This window comes from Xiphias gladius, chromosome 6 (assembly GCF_016859285.1).
Source record: "Xiphias gladius isolate SHS-SW01 ecotype Sanya breed wild chromosome 6, ASM1685928v1, whole genome shotgun sequence".
NCBI lineage: Eukaryota > Metazoa > Chordata > Actinopteri > Istiophoriformes > Xiphiidae > Xiphias > Xiphias gladius.
In genome coordinates this window covers 3,063,312-3,087,976 of record NC_053405.1, presented here as the reverse complement: position 1 = coordinate 3,087,976, position 24,665 = coordinate 3,063,312, and the positions used below count along the sequence as shown (strand labels likewise).

The 24,665-nt window shown below is 45.6% G+C and overlaps 1 protein-coding gene across 1 annotated transcript in view; it reads left to right on the top strand.

Annotated features, from left to right (window-relative positions):
* The window catches only part of LOC120790483 (1-phosphatidylinositol 4,5-bisphosphate phosphodiesterase gamma-1-like), a 33,934-nt gene extending 9,720 nt beyond the window's left edge, over positions 1 to 24,214 (top strand). Inside the window, exons 2-32 of the mRNA XM_040128036.1 lie at positions 1,408 to 1,557; positions 2,021 to 2,114; positions 4,417 to 4,464; positions 6,646 to 6,730; positions 6,876 to 6,956; positions 7,652 to 7,686; positions 8,090 to 8,162; positions 8,256 to 8,351; positions 8,460 to 8,578; positions 9,472 to 9,557; positions 9,942 to 10,062; positions 10,686 to 10,854; positions 11,410 to 11,529; positions 11,623 to 11,730; positions 12,095 to 12,279; positions 13,160 to 13,360; positions 13,470 to 13,589; positions 13,740 to 13,923; positions 14,880 to 14,957; positions 15,584 to 15,687; positions 15,764 to 15,860; positions 15,955 to 16,021; positions 16,546 to 16,712; positions 17,406 to 17,502; positions 17,593 to 17,817; positions 18,343 to 18,488; positions 18,569 to 18,683; positions 18,789 to 18,950; positions 19,118 to 19,206; positions 20,836 to 21,020; positions 21,658 to 24,214. Coding sequence (XP_039983970.1) covers positions 1,408 to 1,557; positions 2,021 to 2,114; positions 4,417 to 4,464; positions 6,646 to 6,730; positions 6,876 to 6,956; positions 7,652 to 7,686; positions 8,090 to 8,162; positions 8,256 to 8,351; positions 8,460 to 8,578; positions 9,472 to 9,557; positions 9,942 to 10,062; positions 10,686 to 10,854; positions 11,410 to 11,529; positions 11,623 to 11,730; positions 12,095 to 12,279; positions 13,160 to 13,360; positions 13,470 to 13,589; positions 13,740 to 13,923; positions 14,880 to 14,957; positions 15,584 to 15,687; positions 15,764 to 15,860; positions 15,955 to 16,021; positions 16,546 to 16,712; positions 17,406 to 17,502; positions 17,593 to 17,817; positions 18,343 to 18,488; positions 18,569 to 18,683; positions 18,789 to 18,950; positions 19,118 to 19,206; positions 20,836 to 21,020; positions 21,658 to 21,718 — 3,668 coding nt within the window. The 3' untranslated portion in view covers positions 21,719 to 24,214. The remainder of the gene's footprint in view (positions 1 to 1,407; positions 1,558 to 2,020; positions 2,115 to 4,416; positions 4,465 to 6,645; positions 6,731 to 6,875; positions 6,957 to 7,651; positions 7,687 to 8,089; positions 8,163 to 8,255; positions 8,352 to 8,459; positions 8,579 to 9,471; positions 9,558 to 9,941; positions 10,063 to 10,685; positions 10,855 to 11,409; positions 11,530 to 11,622; positions 11,731 to 12,094; positions 12,280 to 13,159; positions 13,361 to 13,469; positions 13,590 to 13,739; positions 13,924 to 14,879; positions 14,958 to 15,583; positions 15,688 to 15,763; positions 15,861 to 15,954; positions 16,022 to 16,545; positions 16,713 to 17,405; positions 17,503 to 17,592; positions 17,818 to 18,342; positions 18,489 to 18,568; positions 18,684 to 18,788; positions 18,951 to 19,117; positions 19,207 to 20,835; positions 21,021 to 21,657) is intronic.
* The last annotated feature ends 451 nt before the right edge of the window (positions 24,215 to 24,665 follow it).

Below are 24,665 nucleotides of genomic sequence, written 5' to 3'. Positions count from 1 at the left end.
CCAAGTAGAAATAAGACTGTTATTTGTGTGGACATACAGTCCTGTCACACAATCAAATACTCTTCTGTAATTTCAGATATACTCTCACTGTTGTTGAGATACTTAGACTTGGATTTCTACAAGTGCAGAATGCAAACTTCCACTTAGTGAATACGGCTACAGAGCTTCAGCCAAAAGCAAAATTTCAGCTGAATTTCTTCCGGAAGTTCAAAAACGTTGGCGTTTGTTGGTGATAAAAACTGCTCAGGTGCTCAGGTGGTAAACAAACCCAATCAATCGGACAAATATTCCTTCAAAACCTTTAAAATGCGTCATCATTTTATAATCTACACACATACTCCTGAAATTTAAACTTGCCGTTCCCTAAATATCTGAATTTGATGCCTTAGATTTCTCTTAATTGCAAGTTTAGGGGAATAAACGTTCAAATCAAAGTTTATTTGATAAAATTAGGCGAGTAACGTGCATATTTAGACCTTTTGAAATGTTGTTTGACCCTTTGCGTGAGGTAGAAACAGAGCTAGCATCTCCCAATTCTTTTTGAAATTTTGGTTTGCACGTAGAATCCCGGCACAAGAAACACAAACAAATACTTACTAGTATATTGAAGTTTTCCTGGAAATACATTTTTCTTATAATGTAACGACCAAGCAAGGTCGTGTCATTTTAGGGAAATAGAGCTACAGGCTGGGAAACAGATTAAAAATCTTTTTTTTATATCGTGCAGTGATCAGAATAATTTTTCTATTCAAATGGTCAGAAGCGCCTTTGAAGTCTCTTGAGATCTTACCGCCTTTAAAACGGCGGTAAACGTTGATGAGAGACCTTCTGGGTATTTCAAGGATCGCTGGGTTTTTATTTTTCAGACAACCGACCAACTGAGAGGCACAAACTGGAGCCGCTTGACAAGCAACCTCGGTAAACACAAGTTCCCTGAGATAAAAATTAGTACGATGAAGTCATTAGAACCATTAATCGTTAATGCAGGAGCAGACTGAGGAGAATTGGCAACATTTTTAGGGCCTCGTTTTGGTCTTTCAGGGCTCAAATTCAGTTCTTTAAGCTTTTAAAGTGACTTATTGCATCAAAGGTTTACGGGACTTCTGGGCTTTAAGGTTTTGGGATTCGTTTTACCAATAAATGTGAGGGAAAGTCGCAAAAAGCGACCGTGCGTTTGGCTGCTGCTGCAGCACGCTGCCGCCGACGGCTGAAATGTTAGTGTGTCTGTTCTTGGGCCCTCCGGACTCTCACGCGGTACGTTTGTTCAGCTCTCCGGCAGCAGAGTTCTGTGTGTTTGGCGGGGAAATGAACGACGAGCCAAGCTGCGATTTATGGACGTGCATATTTGTGTTCATGCAACACTATCCTTCCTTCCTTCCTTCCTTCCTTCCTCCCTCCCTCCTCCAGTCGACATACGAGAGATCCGGGAGCTGCGGCTGGGGAAGGGCTCCCGTGACTTTGAGCGCTACCCGGAGGAGGCCCGTAAACTGGACTCTGCCCACTGCTTCATCGTGCTCTACGGCCTGGAGTTTCGCCTCAGGACGCTCAGTGTGGCTGGTCAGTGTGTGCACATACTGTACTGTAAACTGTGTCCTCTCTACCACAACACTAGAGGTTAAAGGTCACACAACGTCCCTGTTTCATTCGACCAGAATCTGATCAGTTAATGTAATGATAATGACTTTTACTCTTTGTCTCTTCATCTCTCCTTTTCTGGGCTTTACTTCCACTTAATCGTATGATTTCTGGTCTATGACGCTGATGATGTCTCTCCGTCTCGACTTCATTTCCCTTCCAGCCTCAAACCTTCTGTTTTTTTTTTTTTAATTTCTGTTTCTCAGGCAGCTTTCAGATCGTTCTGATAACATACATTTGCTTGTGTAACTTGGGACAGTGTGTGTGTCGCTTTATGTATCCAGACAAATTGCATTTTTAAAAAAAAGATAGATTTGAGTCACCAAAGTCAGAAATCCTCCCACAAAACATGAATTTTGCTCCATTTTTCTCCGTGCCTTTGCAGCCTTCAGTGAAGAAGAGGTCAACATGTGGATCACTGGTCTCAACTGGCTGATGACTGACACTCAGAGAGCGCCGGCACCACAGCAGATCGACAGGTGAGTGCGGATTTAATCTGGGACGCGTCTAAAACCTTCCTGCCTTCACACATCTCTGACGTCGGAACCGGCAGTTTTTGTAACGTCCCAACACCAGACAGACAAGACAGTCTCACTCATTTCATGCGAGAGCTCAAGAGTTTGGGGCCTCTCGGATGAAAAAGTTGGAGATTGTGACGGAGACGGGATGAAATCTGTGGCTAGCCGTGCAGTGATGAGGAAAAGAATAACCTTTGTTTATACGGTGTCTTTTGAATCAAAGTTGGGTGGATGGATGGACATGCCATTAACAATAAGACGGGTAAAATCAGCCAGCTGAAAATGCCAATCCGAAATAAAATACAGTAGAGAAAAAGATAAAATAGTGATTGAAGACAATCACATGCATCACTGAGAAGTTTATTTGTGTGTTTATAAAGCAGCTGACACCTTCCTACACCCTCTGTGTGTGTGATTAATTGATGTCTGGTTGCATTGAAAGAAGCGGCAGCCTGGACTGGAGAGGAAGTTGCCGGTCGGAGGAGAGGACAAATATTTGTTTTGGGATGAAAATATTTACTCTAGATGAATGTGCGGAGGCAGGTTTTGGCTTCCGTGGTGAGAGCAGGAGAACAGAGAGCGGTTGTGAGGGTGTGTAGGAGAAGGACAGAGTGTCGTTGGGTTCTCGACATAATGCCAGCGGTATACAGTATGTTTGGAAACGGTCGGCCGAAATGTAATTGCTAATTTTGTCTGTTTATGGTCGTTGTGTAAACAGTTTGGGGAGTGGATTCATCGGCGGAAGGTTTTTTTTTTGTGTGTTTTTTTTTTTACATTTTTTTTTAACAGGACCTTAAAAATAAGGACAGGCCTTAAATCGAACTGCAGCATGTCAGTGTTTTCTGTATGGACCTGCAACTTGTTGCCTCAAAGTCAAATGAAATTTTAATCTTCCTCACCTTTTGTGTACGAAAATCCTTTGCTAATGCAGCTATTTTTATTTATTTATTTTTTTTTAATCAAATGAGGATAAAAGAGATTTGTGGAAACTGTCTAAGGTGTTAAACCATGGCAGGTATTGCCTTCCCCTTCTTTCATAGCCCATAAAGTAGCCGTGCCGGCCGCTGGTCATTTAAGCTGTATGTCCCTTTACGACATTCGGCATTCGACCCATCGTGCTGTCGAGTTTTTATTCCACATGAAAAGTGGCAGCTAGTTAGTCGAGCTTCCTAAAGTTGCCACCGATTCCCACTGGACTGAACGTTACTTCACCACGCACTCAGTGCTGTGTGCGGTCTGGATTATAGAGAGGAGGTTGTCCAAACGGCGTTGGCTCTCTCTCCTTTATGGGTCTACGTATGGTGATGACCGATGACCAGACTGTCAAACTCAACATCAAGAAGTAGCTCGTAACCGCAGCGCTCCATACGCTACGCTGTGATCCGAACTACAACAAGGAGAATTGTACGTACGCAGGGCTGGAGATGTGGGGGGGTTTTACTTGTGGGCGTCCCTGGTTCTGGAGATGAAAGCCCAGCATTTTTCCCATGGTCGGATTTAGGTGATTCATAGTCGGAGCATTTCTACAGCTTGGATCAGCGTGAAATTCTCCCAGTTGAATCATCTGTGCAAAGGAGTAACAACTGTGTGAGAAAATAACAGGTTCTTTGGTAAAAAGACAAGAGTGCAAGCCTGTGTATATTTATCAATGGTTCCCAAGGTACATTTCCTCAAGAAACATCTAATCACAGAGCTCAAAACGCTGTTACATGCAGCGCTGACAGCTGGTGGAAGCCAAAGATTTCGGTTTTGCAGAAACTGATCTTAGTATCCGCAGCTTAAATCAATTTACTTTTGGGCTCTGGGTCAGCTTCGGATCAGTATGGGAACTGTGGTGTATCCGACTGGCTTCTTCTCCATAGCAACGGTGGCCTAGGCTCTTGGGTAACGCAGCGTTGACACCTGTCTGCCATGCCAAACACGATTTGTCAGAAGGTGAAATAATTAAAGCTGGTGGCCATAACAGGAACCTACGTGATCATGGCGTTATCCGCGTTTCTATGTCCGGTAACACTGGGGATGTTGCTCATGGAGAAAACTGACATGTAAACACAGAATGGGGGGAAAATGACACCTGGCGGCTCTGTTGAAGTCACATTTGGAGAAACAAACACTGTCTTAGCAAAAAAACTTCAGCTGTAAGCAATCACATCGATTTTCCCTCAGGAAACGTGTGTTTTCTATTTTTATTTTAGTTTGACTTTAATTCTAGTAACAATGGCCGTTTCGGCCTCCTTGTTTTTCTCCACCCCTCCCTCTGTAGGTGGCTGAGGAAACAGTTCGAAGTCATGGACAGGAACCACGAGGGCAGGTGGGTGACTCGCCGCAAACACGTCAACACCCAGTCGCGGCCTTTTGCAGCAGCCTGTGATGCATGCTCATTGGCCGGTCTGTCGCAGCAGGTGGGAAACGAAGGTGAAACCAAATCCAGATGTCATCAAAGAGCTTGTTACACCCCCGTCGGGGATCTGCCCTGACCCCAACATCCTCACGCCGAGCCTCCGCGTATCACACACTTTCAGGGTCGTTCTCTCTCTCGGGCCGGCGGTAATAGGTCCAGGCTTCTGTTTGGGTGGGTGCCGCTCCAGGACAAACAGTCTGCCACTGCCTGATAAGGGGCAGGAAGTGATGTGATGGGCTGGGAGAGGGCAACTTCCTGTCTCTTGTGAAAATAGTAACAGCAACAGAAGCTAGACAGAGGGAAGTGGGAGGAGAGACAAATCAGACCTGGCAGTGACAACAGTCGGTCGTTGACCCCGAAGGATCATCTCCCTACCTGCCTTTCTCGCTTCCTTCCTCACTCTGTTACTGGTGGCTGATGGTTGTGTGTGTTTTCTTAATCAACTTGAGTGATTATCCATGTGCTGTTTGTCCTAGAAAAAAAAAAAAAAAAAAAAAAGACGCAGAGCTAAAGACATCAGCAGCTCCACAGAAGCAACTGCAACAACTTATCTGCAAATACACCCAGGTCAACACTTGACGAAGTAAATCTCTCCACAGTATCGATTTATTGGCAGATCTGGTGCTTTCAGTTATATCAGACGCTTTTCATCAGCAGGTGGAGTTTGCCCTGTTGTGGGGGAAATTGCAGTTTCAATTTCAGATTTCCATTTTTTATTTTTTTTACGAGGGTTTAAATTACTTCTCGTCTGCGTTGGCTTAAAAAATCAGAGGTTAAAAGTTCATTCCTCGTCTCTGGAAACAGCTCAGCTTTTACACAAACTCTGACACCAGAGCTCTGGGCAAACTCGCATCTGCGGCTGAAGATCGTGTAACACGGGGGAAAGCTTCCGAGCGGCCACCAAATACATTCGCCAACTCCTGTTTCAAAAGGTCGGGAAATGAACTTTCAAGGTCAACGAGGTCACGGCGATTGGGCATGAGGCCGGATGTCAAAAGAGTCTGAAGCTTCTGAATAATAATTTAAAAAGTATATTTTTTAACATAATTATTTGAAGGATTTACTCTTTTTTCTTTTTAGGGATTTCATTCTGAATTTGAAAGTTTTTTTATTTACCGGAGGAAGCCATTTGGTTCCCTGTGGCTTGATTTTATTAAACTAATCCAAACTAAATACTAAACCGCAGCATCATTTGTCAAAACTATTTCCTTTATCTTTTCCAAAGGTAATACTCGGTTGTAGGGTATATTAGACAGTCTTAGAGGGTAAGGCTGATGTTGCTCTACATTTTTTCTTATCATCAGTTGGTTCCTACTGAAGGTGTAAATCTTTTCCTAAAACAGCTGGGCACTGTAGTTTTTAATCAAACAAACGGAGGGGAAATTGTGCACTTGTTGGGGACTATTTTCAGCAGCGGATTAATCCACGTTTGTTGCTGTAGTGAGTATTTGCGGCGGCAACACGGTGTGTGTGTGTGGGACTGAGTCAAAATAAACTACAGTGTGTGTGTGTGTGTGTGTGTGTGTGTGTGTGTGTGTGTGTGTTCGTTCATGGTGATGAAGGAACATGTGACCCAGTGCAACAGTGTGGCTCACTGATGTGTTTTTAATAGATTCTGGACAAGAATGGAGCTCAGTGGCTCAGAGGAATCAGATATATCAGGCTTTGGCTGCAGTACATTGTTAGCAGGATACATTCATTGTTGGTTTTGTGGGATTAGTTGACACAAAGAAAATCACCAGACTTATAGTTTCAGGGACAAGACAGATGAGAGGTAGAAGAGTATAAATCTGTAGCCAGCTTTACAAGACATGGTCTCTTCTTTGCTCTGATTCCTGCTGATCCTTAACAATGAAAACAATGAAAATCCTACAGGGGTCCTGGAGCCCTCACGCTGACTTTGGCTCCTCAGACCGTACAGCGCCATCTCCTGGTGAAAAGACATCAAACGTCAGCGGCTCTCCTACAAGAAACTTTTTAAAGGCTTATTTCAAGTGTCGTTTGTCTCCCAGGACTATCCGGTCTACTGCACTGTGTTCACACAGACTGTGCTAACGTACTAATGCTGTTCTTTTCTCGTTTGCCTTCCAGCATCACAGTGAAGGATGTGAAAGCTCTGCTGCCTCAGATCAACTACAGAGTCCCCAACATGCGTTTTCTCAAAGACAAGCTACAGGTCAGAGCTGAGTAGAACTTTCATTAAAAGTCCGGTCGGTCTCTTGAAATAGATTCGTGTCCGACCGCAGCTCCTCCGCCCCTTTGAATTTCCTCCCCTGGGTTTTCTGACTTGACCACAGCGCTGATTTGTGTCACACCAACAGGAGGTGGAGGCCAGGAGCGATCTGTCATACCCCAACTTTGCACAGCTCTACAGAACACTGATGTTTGACACGCAGAGGACCGTGAGTGTCAGGTTTCGGGTTTGCGCACAGACACACACAATCGCAGACGCTCACGGAAATGGGCGGAAGAGGCATTCAAATCCTTTACTTACAGAAAAGTAGCTGTGCCTCAAGGAAAAGTAAACTCCACAATTGAAAGTCCTCTTTCGAGTAAAAGCACTAATTTCCTCGTAGAATAAACAACATTGCCATCAATGGCCTCATACAAGCAGAAGTATTAAGGGATAACTACCTCCATGGAAAAGTTCTAGCAGAATCTGATAACAGGTTTCTGGGCCTCTGACTCCGTTTTCAGTGCCACACTAATCCCCTCATGTTATCCTACGTTAAAATGGTCCCATGCAGGGACATGTACAGATTTTAAATTAGGGAAGGTTGTTTTTTTTTTTTTTTCATAATTCCCGTTGAGGTGACAATGTTAGGGAACTTACACAGCACTTTATCTGCATAGTAATCAGTCAGTCGGATAAATGAAGTGGAGTAAGAGGAGAAAGGCTCCAAAGTGGAAATACCCAAGTAAAATTCCACCTTAAAATGACCCTTGAGTAGAGTGTTTGAGTAAATTCACCAGCACGTTGTTACTTTCCACTACTGCACTCGCACCACACGACGCCACACTTTGAGCTTTACTGTTTATGCCTCACCTGGCTCCTTCCCACCTGTCCATCACCTGGTTCCTCCCCTTTTGTTCCCAGATTATTGAGCAGCTGGAGCTCTCCTTCCCTCTGCGGTGAGTCCCTCCACCTCCACCTCCACCTTCACCTCCTCCTCCACCTCCTCGTGTTCAGATCCCCCTCTGTCTTCCCTCTAGCTGTCCAGTTTTCTCTTTAAAATACACTCAGATTATCAGTGTCCCGAGGAAAGTTTTGGTTCGGGAAAGTAAAGCATTTCCATGTGTTTTCCCCATTTTAATGGTACTTTAATGCTTTTTTTCTTGGCTCTTTTCCTAATGTTATGGGACATTAACCCAAAAAATGACATAATTAGAATTGGCATAGGTAGAGTATTGAGGTTAATTGCCAGACAGACATTTGTATGTTAATGTGTCATGTCTCCTCTCTCATTCCCCTGTACTTTTCTTCAACTTTCACTCCACCGCCGTCTGACATCTTGAAAATCCTTGTGTTGCGTAGGAATGTCGACAGACCGGAGCTTTGTCAGATCTCTCTGTACGACTTCCAGAAGTTTCTACAGATGGACCAGAAGGTACTGAGCAAATCTGGCACCCGTCAGCGCAGCAGCAGAAAATTCTCCCTGAAAACTGCTTTGTACTCACTTCTTTATTCCGGCTCGTCTCAGGAGTCCTGGGCGTCAGAGCTGAGTCGTGTCAGAGAGTTTCTCATGGGGTACATGAGAGGGGGGCCGCAGCCTGAGCCGATGCTACAACTGGATGAGGTGAAACAAGACAAACGCACCAACGTGCACGAAAAACCGAAGCAAACGGTGTTTTCCTACTGTTTCTTACCTTAATTGTCTGATCGTGTGATCTTTTTATCGTCCTAGTTCCTGACCTTCCTGTTCTCTAAAGAGAACTCCGTATGTGACCCTCGACATTCACCTGTTGTTCACGAAGACATGAAAAGACCACTGTCTCAGTACTGGATCTCCTCCTCGCACAACACGTAGGTCTCGTAATCTGTCTTCAGGGTTCTCAAATGCTCGTATCGCCAAGTCGACACACCGGCCCTTATGTAAAGAGTTTGTCTCAGTAACCCCAATATACGACCAGATCTAGTTGTTGTCTCAAGGAGCTTTAGGGAAACAGTTGTGGTTATTCCTCCAATGTGTGATTTAGACACTCAGCCTTTTTGGAAAACCTGCTTATTTGCTGTGTTAGAAACAGTCATATGAAAAGACTGACATCAGTTTCATCCTTGTACGTCTGATATTGACGTAGCTCGGCCGTGACTAGCACTGAAACTGGAAGCTAGCTTAGCTGCCTTCACACAAGTTCCGATGCTGCCGTATTTAGATGTTATGTATCTGTGTTTAACATATGCAGAAAAGAGAAACAACACATAAAAACTGAAGCCATTTTATGACCAGTAACAGTTACTATGAGGTTACTTAACATAACTCAGAACAAACCCCGGCTAACTCTAGAACGTATCCACGACTTCCTGCTGTTTCTGTCAAAATAAAACGCGTAAATCGGGCAGTTTTAGAGTTGATAAAGGCTTTTCTTCTTTTGACACAGACCGCTTCTTTCTCTTTGTGCTGAACGTGTTTACATTTTTACTGAATGTGGCGCTGAAACAAGTAGCTGATAAATCAAAGTAGATCAACAGACAAAATACAGCAACACTTATGACTGAATCAATTAATCGTTTATGTAGTTTGTCAAGCAGGAAATGCCAAACGCTCTCCGGTTCCAGCTTCTCAAGTGTGAGGATTTTGCTTACATATATGTGACAGTTGGTTGAACAGGATAACAAATTAAAAAAAAAAAAAAAAAATTACTTTAAAAATGACCCGCAGCTCCTATGAACTTTCTTCCGTGTTGTCTTCACCCTAGCTACCTGACAGGTGACCAGTTTTCCAGTGAGTCGTCTCTAGAAGCCTACGCCCGCTGTCTGAGGATGGGCTGCCGCTGCATCGAACGTAAGAGTCAATATTTTACTGAAATTTAACCCTTGAGAAAAAAATTGAATCAGAGCAAAGTCGACGCAATCCACTAACTCGTGACTGTGAAACCTTTTTTTTTTTTTTTTGGCTACTTATCTGAAATCCTTCCTCAGCATTAATGTCCATTTTTATGCCACTGAACAAATCCGTACTGCGCTGATGTTATACTGTTTGCTTCTTTCGGTGAAGCAAGAGCCGACTTAGTGTAAAAACACTGGCCCCGTTTTGCAGAGAAATTATTCCGTTTAGGCTTTGGTCTGGTCTTTACTGTCCGTGGCCCAGTCAGGGAAAAGCCTCGAGCCAGCATCTAAAACCCTGACCGGGAAACCTTAACTTTAACTCTAACTTTTCTGATCTTAGTGGACTGCTGGGATGGACCGGACGACCTGCCAATCATCTATCACGGCCACACCCTAACCTCCAAGATCAAGTTCCTGGACGTGCTGCACACCATCAAAGAACACGCCTTCGTCACATCTGAGTATGTGTGTTGGTGACGGTGCCCACTTCAGCCGCAGTCGCCGCCTAATGCGTACTCTCACTGCTGCTAGAAAATCATTTATCACTTATCGATCCCATAATGTGGCCCCAGTCTCACAATGATACACCAGTTTGCAACTTTTAATGCCTTCCTTGTCATTTATGTAAGATAATCTAGTGGTTGTTAAAGATCCTGTCGGAAGATCTGTATCAGACTCAAAAATCCGGCGTTGATCCCGTGCGTGAAGTGGGGTGAAACACTAAAAAGCAATGAATACACTGTGGTTGGAAACACTCTACAGCATATTGACAAATGCTGAATGTGTTTGGTAGGTTGCCCCCGCATGTTTGAAAATGCTCAGCGCTCTCTGACCTCGCCGCTTCAGTAAAAAACGCAGTGGTGTTAGAAGTAGCGGGTTGGTCGCTGGCATTTTCATTACGTACGACCAGCAGCGCTAACGCCTCCTTGGCAAACACAGAAAGTTGCAGATTGCAGTTTTAAAAAGACACCGTTTAATCAGGAGTTTCTAGAACCAGCTGCTGTGTGTGTGTGTGTGTGTGTGTGCGTCTGTGTGTGTGTGCGTCTGTGTGTGTGTGTGTGTGTGTGTGTGTGTTCTTTTGCAGGTATCCTGTGATCCTGTCCATCGAGGACCACTGCAGTGTGGTCCAGCAGAGGAACATGGCCACGCACTTCAAGAAGGTGTTTGGGGATCTGCTGCTCACCAAGCCAGTCGACAACAACGCGGAGGAGCTTCCGTCCCCCTACCAGCTCCGCAGGAAGATCCTCATCAAGGTGCGCAGGCAAACACACACCTAGCGAATCAGGTGCTGCATCCAAGTCCATATTTCTAGACTGAACATGTCATGACAGCAGACACGCTCCATCTCACCTCTATCGGTCCAAGAAATGCAACCTGCCAGTCCCAATTTAACACTGGCTTTCACCAATTTATTGGTTATTTAAGGCAACATCCTGCTCACAAACCTGGAACTTCTTGACTTTACAAGTTGTTGTACAAGTAGTTTCATTTGGGCAGGAGGTGCAGTCTCGGGGAAAGCTTCAGGTTTTACAGGTTTTACTGGACCCATTTTTAAAAGATCAAAACAAGGTCGACGGGAGAAATCAAAGAAGGGAAAGAAGAGATGAGTATGTATCACAAGTCTTGTATTATAACTGTTCCCGGAAGATGTCAGGGGTGTCGTTAAGCCCTTCACCATGTCATGAAGCCCTAACACTGTAAAGTGTGCAAGGCTAAAGACGCTCCCGCGTTATCTTGGCCTCGACGACCACGCAGCCAATCGTGAAGCCGTAGATCAGTTTGTCTCAAGTTTCATTGTCGTGTCACAGCACAAAAAGCTGGTGGAGGGAACCCTGTACGAGGAGGTGACGTCGGCCAGCTACTCTGAAAACGACATCAGCAACTCGCTGAAGAACGGCATCCTCTACCTCGAGGACCCCATCGACCACGTGAGTGGGAGGATTTGTGCGCGTGTGGCGACGGCGCAGATACTTGATGACGACGGTGTACGGTATTACTGAAAGCGTGTTTCTGATTTACAGACATGGACTCCGCATTACTTCGTCCTGACCAGCAATAAGATCTACTACTCGGAGGAGACGTCTCACTACCAGACGGCTGATGAAGAGGAGGAAGATGAAGGAAAAGAGGTTAGGGGGATGATGAAGATGCTGGTCATTGTGGTGACGATCATAATAGCTATAGTAGGAAGGGGGGGGGTACGGTCGTAATAAAAGCTTGAGTTAAGTTTTCTTTTCCTGTTTTTCTGTTTTCTTTAAAATATCCTTCTAACTAACAACGTCGGCAGAAAGCTGCCTCCTAGTTAACGTACCAGCACCACATGATAAAACAATACACTGAGCATGAAGCACTGGTAATGTGACCATCGGTGTAAAGAATATCTGAATGTGGATTTACCTTTCCAATCTTTAGAAACCTGATCACCGCAGCTTTCCTAAAATATTTCCCCTCGCCTGACTTTTCTGTCTCTCTTTCCCCTCCGACGCTCGTCAGGAGTGCAACAACAACGAGCAGCACTGCGCCGAGCGCTGGTTCCACGGGAAGCTGGGTGGAGGTCGAGACGGTCGGCAGGTGGCTGAGAAGCTGCTGCAGGAGTACTGTGAGGGTGGGGCCAAGGACGGCACCTTCCTGGTTCGAGAGAGTGAGACGTTCGTCGGCGACTACACCCTCTCCTTCTGGTCAGTAACAGCAACCAGGAAATCTCCTAAAAGTAATGTCAGCTGCCTCTTTGGTCTTTTTTTTTTTTTTCTTTTTCCAGTGGAGAAGGGGAAGGAGAGAACTTAGCAGGAGAGGAAAACAGGAATTAGAGAAGAGTAGAAAGGGGGATAGGATTTCGGTGGGGAAGAATTTCGAAGTAAAACCGCCATAGCTGCAAGCAGCTGTACGGCAACGTGGCTCGAGTTTAGTCGTGAAGGGGGGAAAAAAAAGTGATTTAAAAGTGATTAGCTTCCTTCAGAATTCACTGTGGGACAGTGAAAGGCTTTTGAAAAAATTAAAAAGGGTTTCCCAAATGTAGTTTGCTTCACTTTGGACGAGACTGAACTGTTCTGCCAGGTTCGGTGCATTTTAGTTTTTCGTCAAATTGAATACACTTCAAAAAATGATGACAAAATAAAAATGTATCCAAGATTCAGGATTGGAGAAGCTAATCTGGAAAAATGACCCTCACTTAATTTGTTTCAAAATTTCTGTTAAGAAATTCGTTTAAGTTATAATAGTTGCCAATAGCTATTTTGTTGTACTCTGAATTTCGACGTAAATGGACATCACGCACCACGGGTCATCTACCACATTCGTCCTCTGTCTGCCTTTCATCACGACCCGGTGAATGTTACCACAGCTATGAAATAGATTGTCTGCAGACACGTCCTCGTGTTACAGAGGAATTATTGAAATCAACGGAGGAATTATTGCAGCCATCAGGCTGAAATTTGAGCAAATTGTGGGAGAGCCGAAATTGTGCACTGGTTTCAAGTAGTTCTTGTCTCTTGCATATTAATTTTGCGACACACTGGTCGACGTGTGTTCACCGACTCGCCGCCGTTCCTCCTGATCCAGGCGCTCCGGCCGTGTCCAGCACTGCAGGATCCATTCGCGTCAGGAGTCTGGCTCCACCCGTTTCTACCTGACCGACAACCTGGTGTTTGACACCCTCTACCGCCTCATCTGCCACTACAGAGACACGCCGCTGCGCTGCAACGAGTTTGAGATGAGGCTGGGCAGCCCCGTGCCTCAGCCCAACGCGCACGAGAGCAGAGAGTGAGTGATTAACGTCTGTCAGCATAATAATATGCTTGGAGAAAGATGAGGGGTACGGAAGCGGGCGGGAGAAAAGCGGAAATTTAACGAGACCCCGTCCGTTTTCCAGGTGGTACCACTCCAGTCTGTCCCGCGTTCAGGCTGAGCACATGCTGATGCGGGTTCCCAGAGACGGCGCTTTCCTGGTGCGGAAACGAAGCGAACACAACTCCTACGCCATCTCCTTCAGGTAAAAGACCAACACGCATTTAAGGAGACTCACGCAACGACAAAATGTAACCCGTCTGATTTCTGCTCATTTACTTTGAAAAGACCAGAAAACTACATTTTTCTAATTCTGCTTTCCCCCCCTGGACTCCGTATGTCCCTGTGTCTGCAGGGCGGAGGGTAAGATCAAACACTGCCGTATCCAGCAGGAGGGACGTCTCTTTATGCTCGGCAGTTCGGCCGAGTTTGAGTCCCTGGTGGATCTGGTGAGCTATTACGAGAAGCACCCTCTTTACCGCAAGATGAGGCTCCGCTACCCCATCAACGAGGACACTCTGGACCGGATGGGCACCACGGTCAGTCATACACACCACGGCAGGAACATACCGGTGTTTTAGTCCGTTTGATAAGAATCATACGTCAAGTTTACATATCTGCCGACAGTTTCCCAGAGCACATCACGGGGCTTTAGATTTCAGCCGCTGGTTTCCATTCATTTCGGATATGAAAGTCAAATGCCTTCACCTGAAAATCTGCTTTTATTTTTGAATCAGCCTTTAGGCCTGAAACTGATGATTATCATCGTTACTGATTAATCTGTTGATTGTGTTTTCAAACTAGACACCTTGTCTATAAAATGTCAGAAAATAGTAAAAAACCAAACAAAGCCGAAGGCAGCGTAACGGCTTCAGAATGGTTGTTTTTGTCTGACCAGTTAAATAATCGATGATTCATTCTGTGGAGTGATTTCGCACGTTTCTTCGCGCTCGGCCGCGACACTGATGACGCGGTGCAGACTCTTCCAATCAGCCTGCACCGCGAGCTGAGTTGCAGAAATTTGAAGTCAAACGCGGTTCTCACCGTGGCTGGTTACATAATCCAAGCTCTGGTCTTTCTGAAATCACCGTGGAATGAGCGGAGTGGGAACCAGTGGCTGTGCGCAAAAGTAGGAGAACCACAATTCAAAGTCCAAAAAACAACGCGGCCGCCAGTAGCGGTGAACGGAGCCGTAAGCAGTAATGCTTAACATTTATGTGTTTGTTTAACAGGGGACATACAGATAAACGATGCCACAGATGTAATGTACTGTGTTAGTACTGCATTGGTGAAGCTTGTTTGCAGGCCTTCTGCCTGGCGGGGCTTCTCCTCTTACATCACCTAAACGCCCATGCTTCCTTAGAGACGCGCGTTCAGAAACAGTTCAGCGCTAACTCCGTGGGAGAACAAGGGCCAACAGCTGGAGGGCTGAGTTGCTTGCAACAGCAGCGACAGCTGCAGACGTAGCCTTCATTATCTGTTGTTCATCTGTCAGGAGCTCGACTACGGGGCGCTGTATGAAGTCCGCACTCCTCATTTCTATGTGGAGGCCAACAAGATGCCCACAGCACGGGTGAGTGACTTGCACTTTGGACCGCCAGCTTAATCAGTGTGTGGCTGTTGAATGATTATCATACCCTGTTATATCACTTGGTACACGATTTAAATCCCCGTGAGGCAATTGTAGATAAACCTTTCTATAATAATCATAGTAGTAGTAGTTGTACCACTAAGACCGACGGTAAAAATTTACTCACTCAGAACCAGATCAGTTGAAGGAAGAAAAAGAAACTAAGAAATGGTACGAAACACGGGGAGGGAAGAGAGAAAGATACGACCCAAGGAAGATTAGAGCATGAGAAGAAAAGAAAAAAACTGGGTAATGTTTCGAGAGCGTAGAAAAAAGTTGAAGCAACTTTGTGTTTGGATGTGAAGTTTCTAACAGTTAACTTTAGCGCCCCCGGCTGGCAGTGCCCAGAACACACGGTGTTGCTGCCACCAGCTCACTGGGAGCAACACATACACTGCATCCGTTCTCACCGGGATTGTCCCATTTCGCCACGGATGCTACAGCCGCTCACACTCTTCACTTAGAACCCGTAAGAAAGTGTTTCAGGACAGCGCTGAGACGCGGCACTGTCGGAAACGCACTTCTTCCTCTGCAAAAGGCTCACGTTGCTCTTGGCTGCTGCGTTTCAGTGTACGGTGAAAGCTCTGTACGACTATCGGGCCCAGAGAGAAGACGAGCTGTGTTTCCCCAAACAGGCGCTCATCCTCAACGTGGACAAGCAGGAGGGCGGCTGGTGAGCGAGTCTCGGCGTGCACGTGACTTCCCGTGTGTCTTTAAGCACCTGTCAGTAACCGGCCACTTTTCCTCAGGTGGCGGGGCGACTATGGTGGGAAGAAACAGCTGTGGTTCCCTGCAAACTACGTGGAGGAGGTGCCCAGCTCCCCCACCAGGGAGATGGATGAAGCGGTGGGTTCCGGTTCAAGCGTCTGGCAAAAATGTTTTATCTCGCTTCCCCCGTATCGGTCTTCTTCATCCCTGTATTTCCTTTGTCTTGTCTCAGTCCACAGAGAACAGTCCTCTGGGTACGTTCCTCAAGGGCTTCATCGACGTGCCCACCTGCCATGTTGGTGAGTGCAAAAAGCAGAGAGGTGATGCGTTTCATTTAGTTATATCCGGGGACCAGGTATATTAAGGTGATGACAGACAAGTTGTTGTTTGTTTTTAATGCGATCAGCCAGTGACGAATCTGACGACCATTTAAATGATGGATTTTAACCCAGGTTTTCCATGTACAACTTTATACCAGTTTCCGTTAATCCGTAATATTGCAGAATTAAACAAAATATTTTACAAATTTTAACCTACAAATATGGTTTGAAAAACAGAATTTTATTAGTATTTTAGGTTCCCCACACGTTCTTGTATCAAGTTCTATTTAAACTTCAAAATTAACAAAGGTCAGTTGCTGGATTTCGAAAATAATCAGCTACTAATTAGTTCTGAAATGGTCGAGAAGGCAGATGAGACGACTGACCTGTCAATCCAGGAGTCGACCGACTCGTTTTCAGCTTCCTTCTCACACAGAACCCTCGTCTCTCCCCCTGACGTCCTCCCTCCACCCATCACTCTCTCCCTCCGTCTCTCTGTCCAGTGGTTCACAAAGACGGGAAGAACTCGAGGCCCTTCGTGTTCACCATCCACTCCCAGCACCTCTCCTCTCACCCGGTTCAGACCCTGGACGTGGCAGCAGACAGTCTGGAGGACCTGACCGGCTGGGCCGGCAAGATCAGGGAGGCCGCGCAGAACGCCGACGCACGGGTCAGTGCGTAGCTTTACAACAAGCAAAAACACACACACACACACAGGGAGTCTGATCAGGATGGGTAGCTAGGTACAAAACACACCTGTTGGACCTTTTTTGACCCCCAGGCCCCAAGGACTTTCATTACCAACTTTACTTACTCGCTCACCAAACCGCCTGCCTAGCGAAACCTTCCCGGAGTAACTTTTTTTAGACTGTCGCACAAATCCAGTCAAGTGACAGGTTTTGTAAAGTTTAGGTTTGTATCTTATTATTTTCTTTATTCCTTTACCTTTTTTCCTTGTGCCAAAAAAAAAAAAGAAAAAAGTCTTCCCATGAACAGAAATGCACCCAATTTGCAGAATAGTCTTCTTATCCAAAGTGACACAAATTAAAATTGAAAATTTGGGGATCATTTTTCCTGATGGCGACTCTATAGCAACCATTTGGATTTTTAAACTTCAGTTTATTAAATCATACAAACACATGATGTGATTATAAATGGATTCAGGTTGAGCTCTTCAACACCATTTTTCCCTAAATGACTAAATCGCTGTCTCGACTGTAGTCGTGTCGCTTCTCGCAGCTAGAATCTGCCTTTTCGTTCGGCGCCCGGCCGTCGCCGCAGAGCGCAGCGGCCGGGCTTGTCAGCGACCTCTGTCAGCGACCTCTGCCTTGACGCTGTGGTCATCTCATCTTCACGGTAACAGATGCAGGAGGAGAAACAGATGGAGAGGAGGAAAAAGATCGCGGTGGAGCTGTCGGAGCTCGTGGTCTACTGCAGACCTGTCCCCTTCAATGAAGACAGTAAGAATCAAACTCCGCTCGGTCCTTTCACTTTTTAACAGTTCCTGTGTGTGTTTATGCGTCTCACGTTTTCTCTTGAATTTGCTGCAGAGATTGGGACGGAGAGGGCGTGCTACCGGGACATGTCGTCCTTCCCAGAGACGAAGGCGGAGAAGTTTGCGACGCGCGGCAGAGGGAAGCGCTTCCTGCAGTACAACCGCCGCCAGCTCTCCAGGGTTTACCCCCGGGGACAGAGACTGGACTCGTCCAACTACGACCCGCTGCCCATGTGGCTCTGCGGCTCCCAGCTGGTCGCGCTCAATTTCCAGACCCCAGGTCAGTGTGTGTGAGTGTAGGTGAGATGTTATGGGCTAGATCAGGTCACGAACAAGAGAAGTTCACTTAGTAGCAATTAGATACTCAAGGAGATCAGTAAGGACGATTAAAAAAACAAACAAGTAAATTAAAGCAGTTAAGCACTGATTGCATCCAGTCAGCTTATCTGTACAAGTTGTGATAAGAATCTACAGTTACCAATGTTATGCACAAAACTCACAACATTTTCCACTTGTCTTTGAACCTTAAAGATGCGATTACAGAGTCGTTACTTACAAGTGATGCTTTTCGGGATTTTAAAATATTTTGATTAGCAAGCGAATCCCCATCGTCGCGTTTCGCCTCATTTCAAATTGACCGCAATGGCACCAGGGGCAGACGTCACTATACTGTAGCCTCTACATTAGTTCACCTCTAACTTAACGCACGCTGCATCCAACGCAGAGATAAATGAGGGGTCGTAAGACGGTGAACAGGGTAGAGGAGCAGAAAAAACTGGGATGTGAATTCTATGTCTGTTCGTAGATAAACCCATGCAGCTGAACCAGGCCCTGTTCATGCTCGGCGGGGGTAGCGGCTACGTTCCCCAGCCGGACATCATGAGGGACGACGCCTTCGACCCTTTCGACAAGGACACGCTGCACGTGGAGCCGATCACCATCCAGTTACAGGTAGCGAGATTAACTTTGTCACATGCAGCCGCCACATCTCCAGTGTCCGCTTCTCACGTTCTTCCTTCCCCTCCCCTCAGGTGCTGGGGGCCCGTCATCTGCCTAAAAATGGCCGCAGCATCGTCTGTCCCTTCGTGGAGGTGGAGATCTGCGGAGCCGATTACGACGGCTACAAGTGCAAGTCGGACGTCGTAGGTAAGGCGGCCGCTTGAGGGTGGCCGGAACCACAGCAGTGCTCCTCTCGGTTGCCGTCCACGTTGCACTGGGAGTCCTCACTGTCCCTTTGTCTCCCCCTCCCAGCTGATAACGGTCTGAATCCTGTGTGGGTGCAGAAGCAGTTTGTGTTTGACATTCACAACCCCACCTTCTCCTTTCTGCGCTTCACCGTCTACGAGGAGGACATGTTCAGTGACCCCAACTTCCTGGCACAGGCGACCTATCCCGTCCGTCTGCTCCGGACAGGTGAGTGTTCGCCCACTCGCCAAACGGATGCTGATATCGGACAACTTCACAAATTTTGGATCATGTTCGGTGACAGAAAAGGTGTTTAATAAGTGAATCCTGCGGTAAGACAAAGATTTATTTCAATTTTTTGGATTCGTTTCTGTTTTTCTTCTGTGTGTTGTCAGGCTACAGGAGTGTAACGCTGAAGAACAGCTACAGCGAGGAGCTGGAGTTGGCGTCTCTTCTGGTCCACATCGAGATCGTCAATGCAAAGGTACCAAACAGTTCAGTTTCTCTCGCTCTTACTGAGGCCTGGGTCAGATGGTCACCATATAGTTATATTTTGTACATTGCTCTATATCACAGTATGAAAATTTGTTCCAAAAAAATAATAATAATCACATAAAATAAGCCAATCACTGTTATGAATTAACGAGTCTTTACTCAAGAAAAGCAAAATTCTTACTTTGGCGGTTTGCATGGACTCATTCATTTGACGTGAGAATTACTTAACACAATAACACAAAATGATTATATCATAATCGAATTATTAACTTATAACATGTCTGTTAATGTCTGTGCTGAAATAAATACACACAACTTAATTTCAAGACCGGACTCACCTCGGGCTCTGGGAACTGACATTTACTCAGCATTTTATAGCCCAAATGATGAACGCATTTCAAAAATAAATCAGATTAATCAATAATCAGTTACTTACAGCCATATTTATTTATTTATTGTTTATATATTATTGTTCTATATTTATGCATTTACATAATAGAATGTATACAGACACGTTAGAGTTGAGTTCCTACATATTTTCCTATGGACTCTTGCATGTTCCTGTCACAAAAAGGTTCGTATTTATCTTCCCTTAATTTTGTCTCTTGAATCCCAATGTAATTAAGAATCATTTTATTTCATGTACCAGTCCTGCTGTATGTCACAGTAACCGTTCCAGAAATGATGTAACGTAAGCCGATCAATAGCCACCACGTACTGGACCAGACCACTCACTCTTTAGGCTTTTTGTACAATTTGCACGGAATCAGAATTTTGTGAAACAATCGCACTGCTGTTGACTGACCTTCACTTTTTTATAAACCAAACAATTCATTGAAAAAATAATCATGTTATTCAGTAATAACAATACTCAGCTGCAACCCTAGGAATTCATATTTCTCATCTAATTCCTCTCTGTTTATATGGTAGAATAATTCATAATTTTTGTAGTTTGCTTTATTCGCTATCATTTACTATGTGTTTATTACAGCAGAGCTGCTTCACCTTTTGGTGTCTCCAAGTGAACTGGTCATCATTTTGTGAGTCTTTTTACAATACGCAGGGATCCGTTTCGTAAAAACTAGAATTCCCGCCTCGCGGTTGTACGCCTCCGCTGGCCGGTCAGGTTCCAGTTTGCATCCATGTCCGTCCAGACTCACGCAACGCATGTGGTGAAAACCTTCAGGGAATTGAAGGTATTCAGTGCGTTTTGTCATAACAAGCGTGTGAATTCTTGAGTTAGGGCCGAAAATGTGTTTTGTGAGGTCACAGTGACCTTTGACCTTTGACCACCAATATCTAAGTCAGTTCATCGTTCAAGTCCAAGTGAACGTTTTTGCCCGATCTGAAGAAATTCCCTGAAGGCCTTCCTCAGATATAGCGTTCATGAGAATGCGACGGAGGGACAAGCCGGAGAAATACTGCCCCCGGCCGCGTCTGTCGCCGGCACGGAGGCACAACAGCGACGCAGTGTGATTGTATTTCCCCACCGCGATCCCACTCAAAGTCATTAGTAACCAAAACCCAGTTACCGCCGAGCCCTGCTCCTGCTCTCTCTCTCCTACACACATCCACCCACATGCCGTACTGCACCCCTCCCTCCTCCCTGTGGCTGCAGGAGGAGGACGACGAGAACATGTACACGTCCATCCAGCTGCTGCGGGATCGGACCAGCGAGCTGTCCACCCAGGTTTCCCTCCTGGAGAGGTCGGGCTCGGGGGACCTCAGCTACCAGCAGAGTCTGGAGGAGCTCCGAGCGGCTCAGGACCAGCTGAGCGAGCTGGTGGAGGCTCGAAACCGCAGGTGACTGATCACACAACGCCGAGGACATAGGAAAGGAACGTGTTTCGGATTTAGTATTGGTGCTGACACAGGAAGTCGATTGGTTAAGTGATCCAACAGAATACTAATTAGCCATTTTGACAAAACATCTTCTGGTTCCAGCCTCTCAAATGTGAGGATTTGCTGTTTTATATCAGTGTAAGTTGAATATCTTTGAGTTTTTGACTGTTGGTGGAACAAAACAAGCTGCATAAAAATGTCCACATAGGCTCTGGGAACCTGATATGTCTGGGTTTTTTTCTTTTTTTTTTTAAAGCCATTTTTGGACATTTTATAGACTTAAAGCAATCGTTTAAAAAATAACAGACAGATCATTTAATAATGAAAATACTCGTTAATTTTTTACTCCCCAACCACTAACAATGATTGTTAAAATATTCTCTTGATTAATCATTAATTAATCACCTCCCCCCACAAGTTCCCAGAGTCCAAGGTGACGTCTCAAAATGTCTTGTTCTGCTCGACCAACAGTCCAAAACTCAAAGATGTTCAGTTATCACAGAGAATGTCCATAATAGGTATTTTCCTCAGTGAAGACCAACAAATAAATGTCCACACACAAACACACAAAAAACACACTTCTTCTTTCCTCTCCCAGGCTGATGGAGAAGAAGAGGAGGGAGAAGCTGAGGCAGCAGGTGGCAGCAAAGCGCAGTTAATCTTCCCGACCACCAGAGAGCGCTAAACTCAAGCACAAGCGGTGCCCGGCGCCTGACACTCGCTGCGCAGTGAGACGGGCTTTCCACGGCAGCGACGTGCAGTCCATTTATAACTGGGGGAGGAAAACAAAAACAAACAAAAACGAGCAAACCCTTCGTGAGATTTTAAAGCGACAGTCTAGACCACAAACAGGCGCATCTCATGGACTAAACGAAAACAAACAAACAAAAAAAACCTCACAAAACTAAGCTATAAAAACAATCACGGACTTGAGGCTGGAACACATTGAGAGCGAACCGGAGAACGGTTTCCTCAACAGGACCGGTGAAGGGTCGAGGGACAGAGTTCCGACTTTCCACACTGACAGAAAATGAATTGGCGACAATTTATTATTAATGAATTCATTTTATTTATCAGTAGTCGTTTGTTTTATTTCAAGCCAAAATGCCAAACACTCGCCGATCCCTGATTTTCTTTGTCTTGTGCGGCTACAACTGCAATGATTGGCTGGATGAATCAGTTAGTCCATTGACAGAAATTCAACCGTCAACTCTTCATCGAATAATCGTTTTAGCCATTTCTTTTTTTTAAAGCAAAAATACCAAACATTAGTTGTAGCCATGTGTGTTAATGAACTGGGTTTTGGACGCTAGGTTGGAACAAACAAGCTACTTGAAGGTGCCACCTGGGGCTTTGGGAAATATAACCGGGCATATATCACTAATATCCGACATTTTACGGACCAAACAATTGGTTGATTAATCAAGAGAATAAGCAGTAGATTAATGGGTGATTAAAATATGATGGGTAGGTCTGGTGGAGTCACTCCGCTCACAGAATGTCACCCAGTCATCATAAACGCGCCGCTGGCCAACGGCCACCTCAACAGAAAACAAAAGAAAATCAGTGCAAAAAAAAAATGTATTTGAAATTTAGCTTTTCCGCACATTCTGTCAGTGACTGCAGCAAAGATTGATGCTGAGGAAAACAACAGTTTCCGCAGATTTGCTCTTACTGTGTTTCAGGCTTTAGTGAGAAAACAACAGGATAAAAAAGGGAGAAGAAAAACTCAGGTTACACAAATGGAAGGGGAGAAATAAAAAAACCTCTTGAGTTCTGGATGGATAAAAAAGGGAGCAGCGGGCACACGTAGCAAACAGGAAATATCATGTATGTGCCTTCGACGTTGCGCTTTGTAAAGTGTAGTTACTCTCATGTTTCAGAAAGTATAAGACTGACTGACTCTCTCTACAACTGGAATAGTGGCCCTTTACGGGGAAACTGCTAACAAACTGGAGAAGGAATCCACTCGTCTGGCTCGGACCACTACTCATGAAATGGGTTTGAAGGGGTTTAAAGACTAGGGTCTGTTCCGTCTTAATCAAGACCAAGGTCGCATGAACTCCGGCCCCCACAGGCGGAGGGGGGGGCTCCTGTCGCCGACCTTCCCGTTCTGCCCGGGAGAGCACAAGCTGGACGAACTGTGTCGAACAAATCCTCGCCAAACCACAGCGAGAAGGTCTTTTCATCCTTCTTCAAAGGGCTCCAAACTTACGTATCCTACCTTCAGAGAGGCAGGAGAAGGTGAGCGAGCGGGGGAGTCCCCTGGATGTCCCAGGGACTGAGGTGTGTTCGCTTCGACTGGACACACACACACACACACGCACGCGTGCGCGACAGACAAGGGCTATCACAGAAAACTAGCGAAGAACTCTCTTTTTTTACCTGCCGGCTCACATCTGAACCCGGATCAGCTCCCATCATCTGGCTCCGATCGACGACTGTGGTTCCCCTGGTCCTGGGTCTGCCAAAAGCAGCTTCGAGTCGACCCACTGCACGGCTTCATATCTAATAACGCCCCCACCCCCCTCGTAGCTACTTCACCTCCCCCCTCGTCTAATTTTCTCATTGTATATAACCTCTTTTATTTATCAGACAGGTGTCGACCCTGTTTTAGTAGATGAAAGAACACACTAGAAGAATGATAATGGACTTCAGGTTGAAGATGCTGTAACTCTCTGTAGAAATTAATATTGTGTACTTGGAACTCCCTTTAAACGTCCCCATAGACACGAACCTCTCTCTCTCTCTCTCCCCCCCCCCGACGCTGCAGTTGCGCCGGGTGGAGACTTCTATGCAAAGGTCGTCTTCTTGGCCTATAGCCATTGTGTATTAGGCAATGTGGCTCGAGTTGTGTTTTTCTCTCTGTATCTATGCTAACTCTCCACAGTATTATCACTCTGCATTACGAATCCTGTGCAAGTTTCCATTTAATAAAGCTCTTTCATGTACGTCTGTCTGCACTGTGACTTTGAGCCACAGCCCCCCCCCCCCAGAGAGATGTAAAGCAGAACCAGCAGCAAGCAGTGACTCCGACACGCAAGTAGGGGGAATCGACGCACCGAGGAGAGTGTGAAGACTTTTTACAGATTTTTACCGATAAGAAAGGAGCTTAAAAGTCAACATATCTCCGCCTGTGCTCCAATGATTCTGACCTGTTACGTTTCCAGGGTTGCTGCAGTGTTCAGCAAATTAAATTGAAGTCTTTCTGAGACCTTTTCCACACCACGGAGAACGCAATCGAGTGCCTTATTTTTTTATTTAAATGGTCGTACTGGCCGAAGGTTGACGGAAGACAAACAACAAGGCCCACAATTATTTATCAAGAACGTGAATTTAGTTACAATATATCACATGTATGTCAGCATTTAACAGCTGCACGTAACAATAACTCCTATTAGCATAATGAAAGGTGACACAGACCCACGTATGGATCAACGAACCAGCACACTGTGGGAAGTGACTGCTGGTACGTCTTGTTTGAAAGTCACATAGCTCAGTTGAAAGACACAAAATGACCGCGGACAAACGTCTGGGGGTCTTATGTGAAGAGGAGGTGCCCCATTGTCTCATTACCCGTCCACGCCTGGACTCAGATGAGAGGCA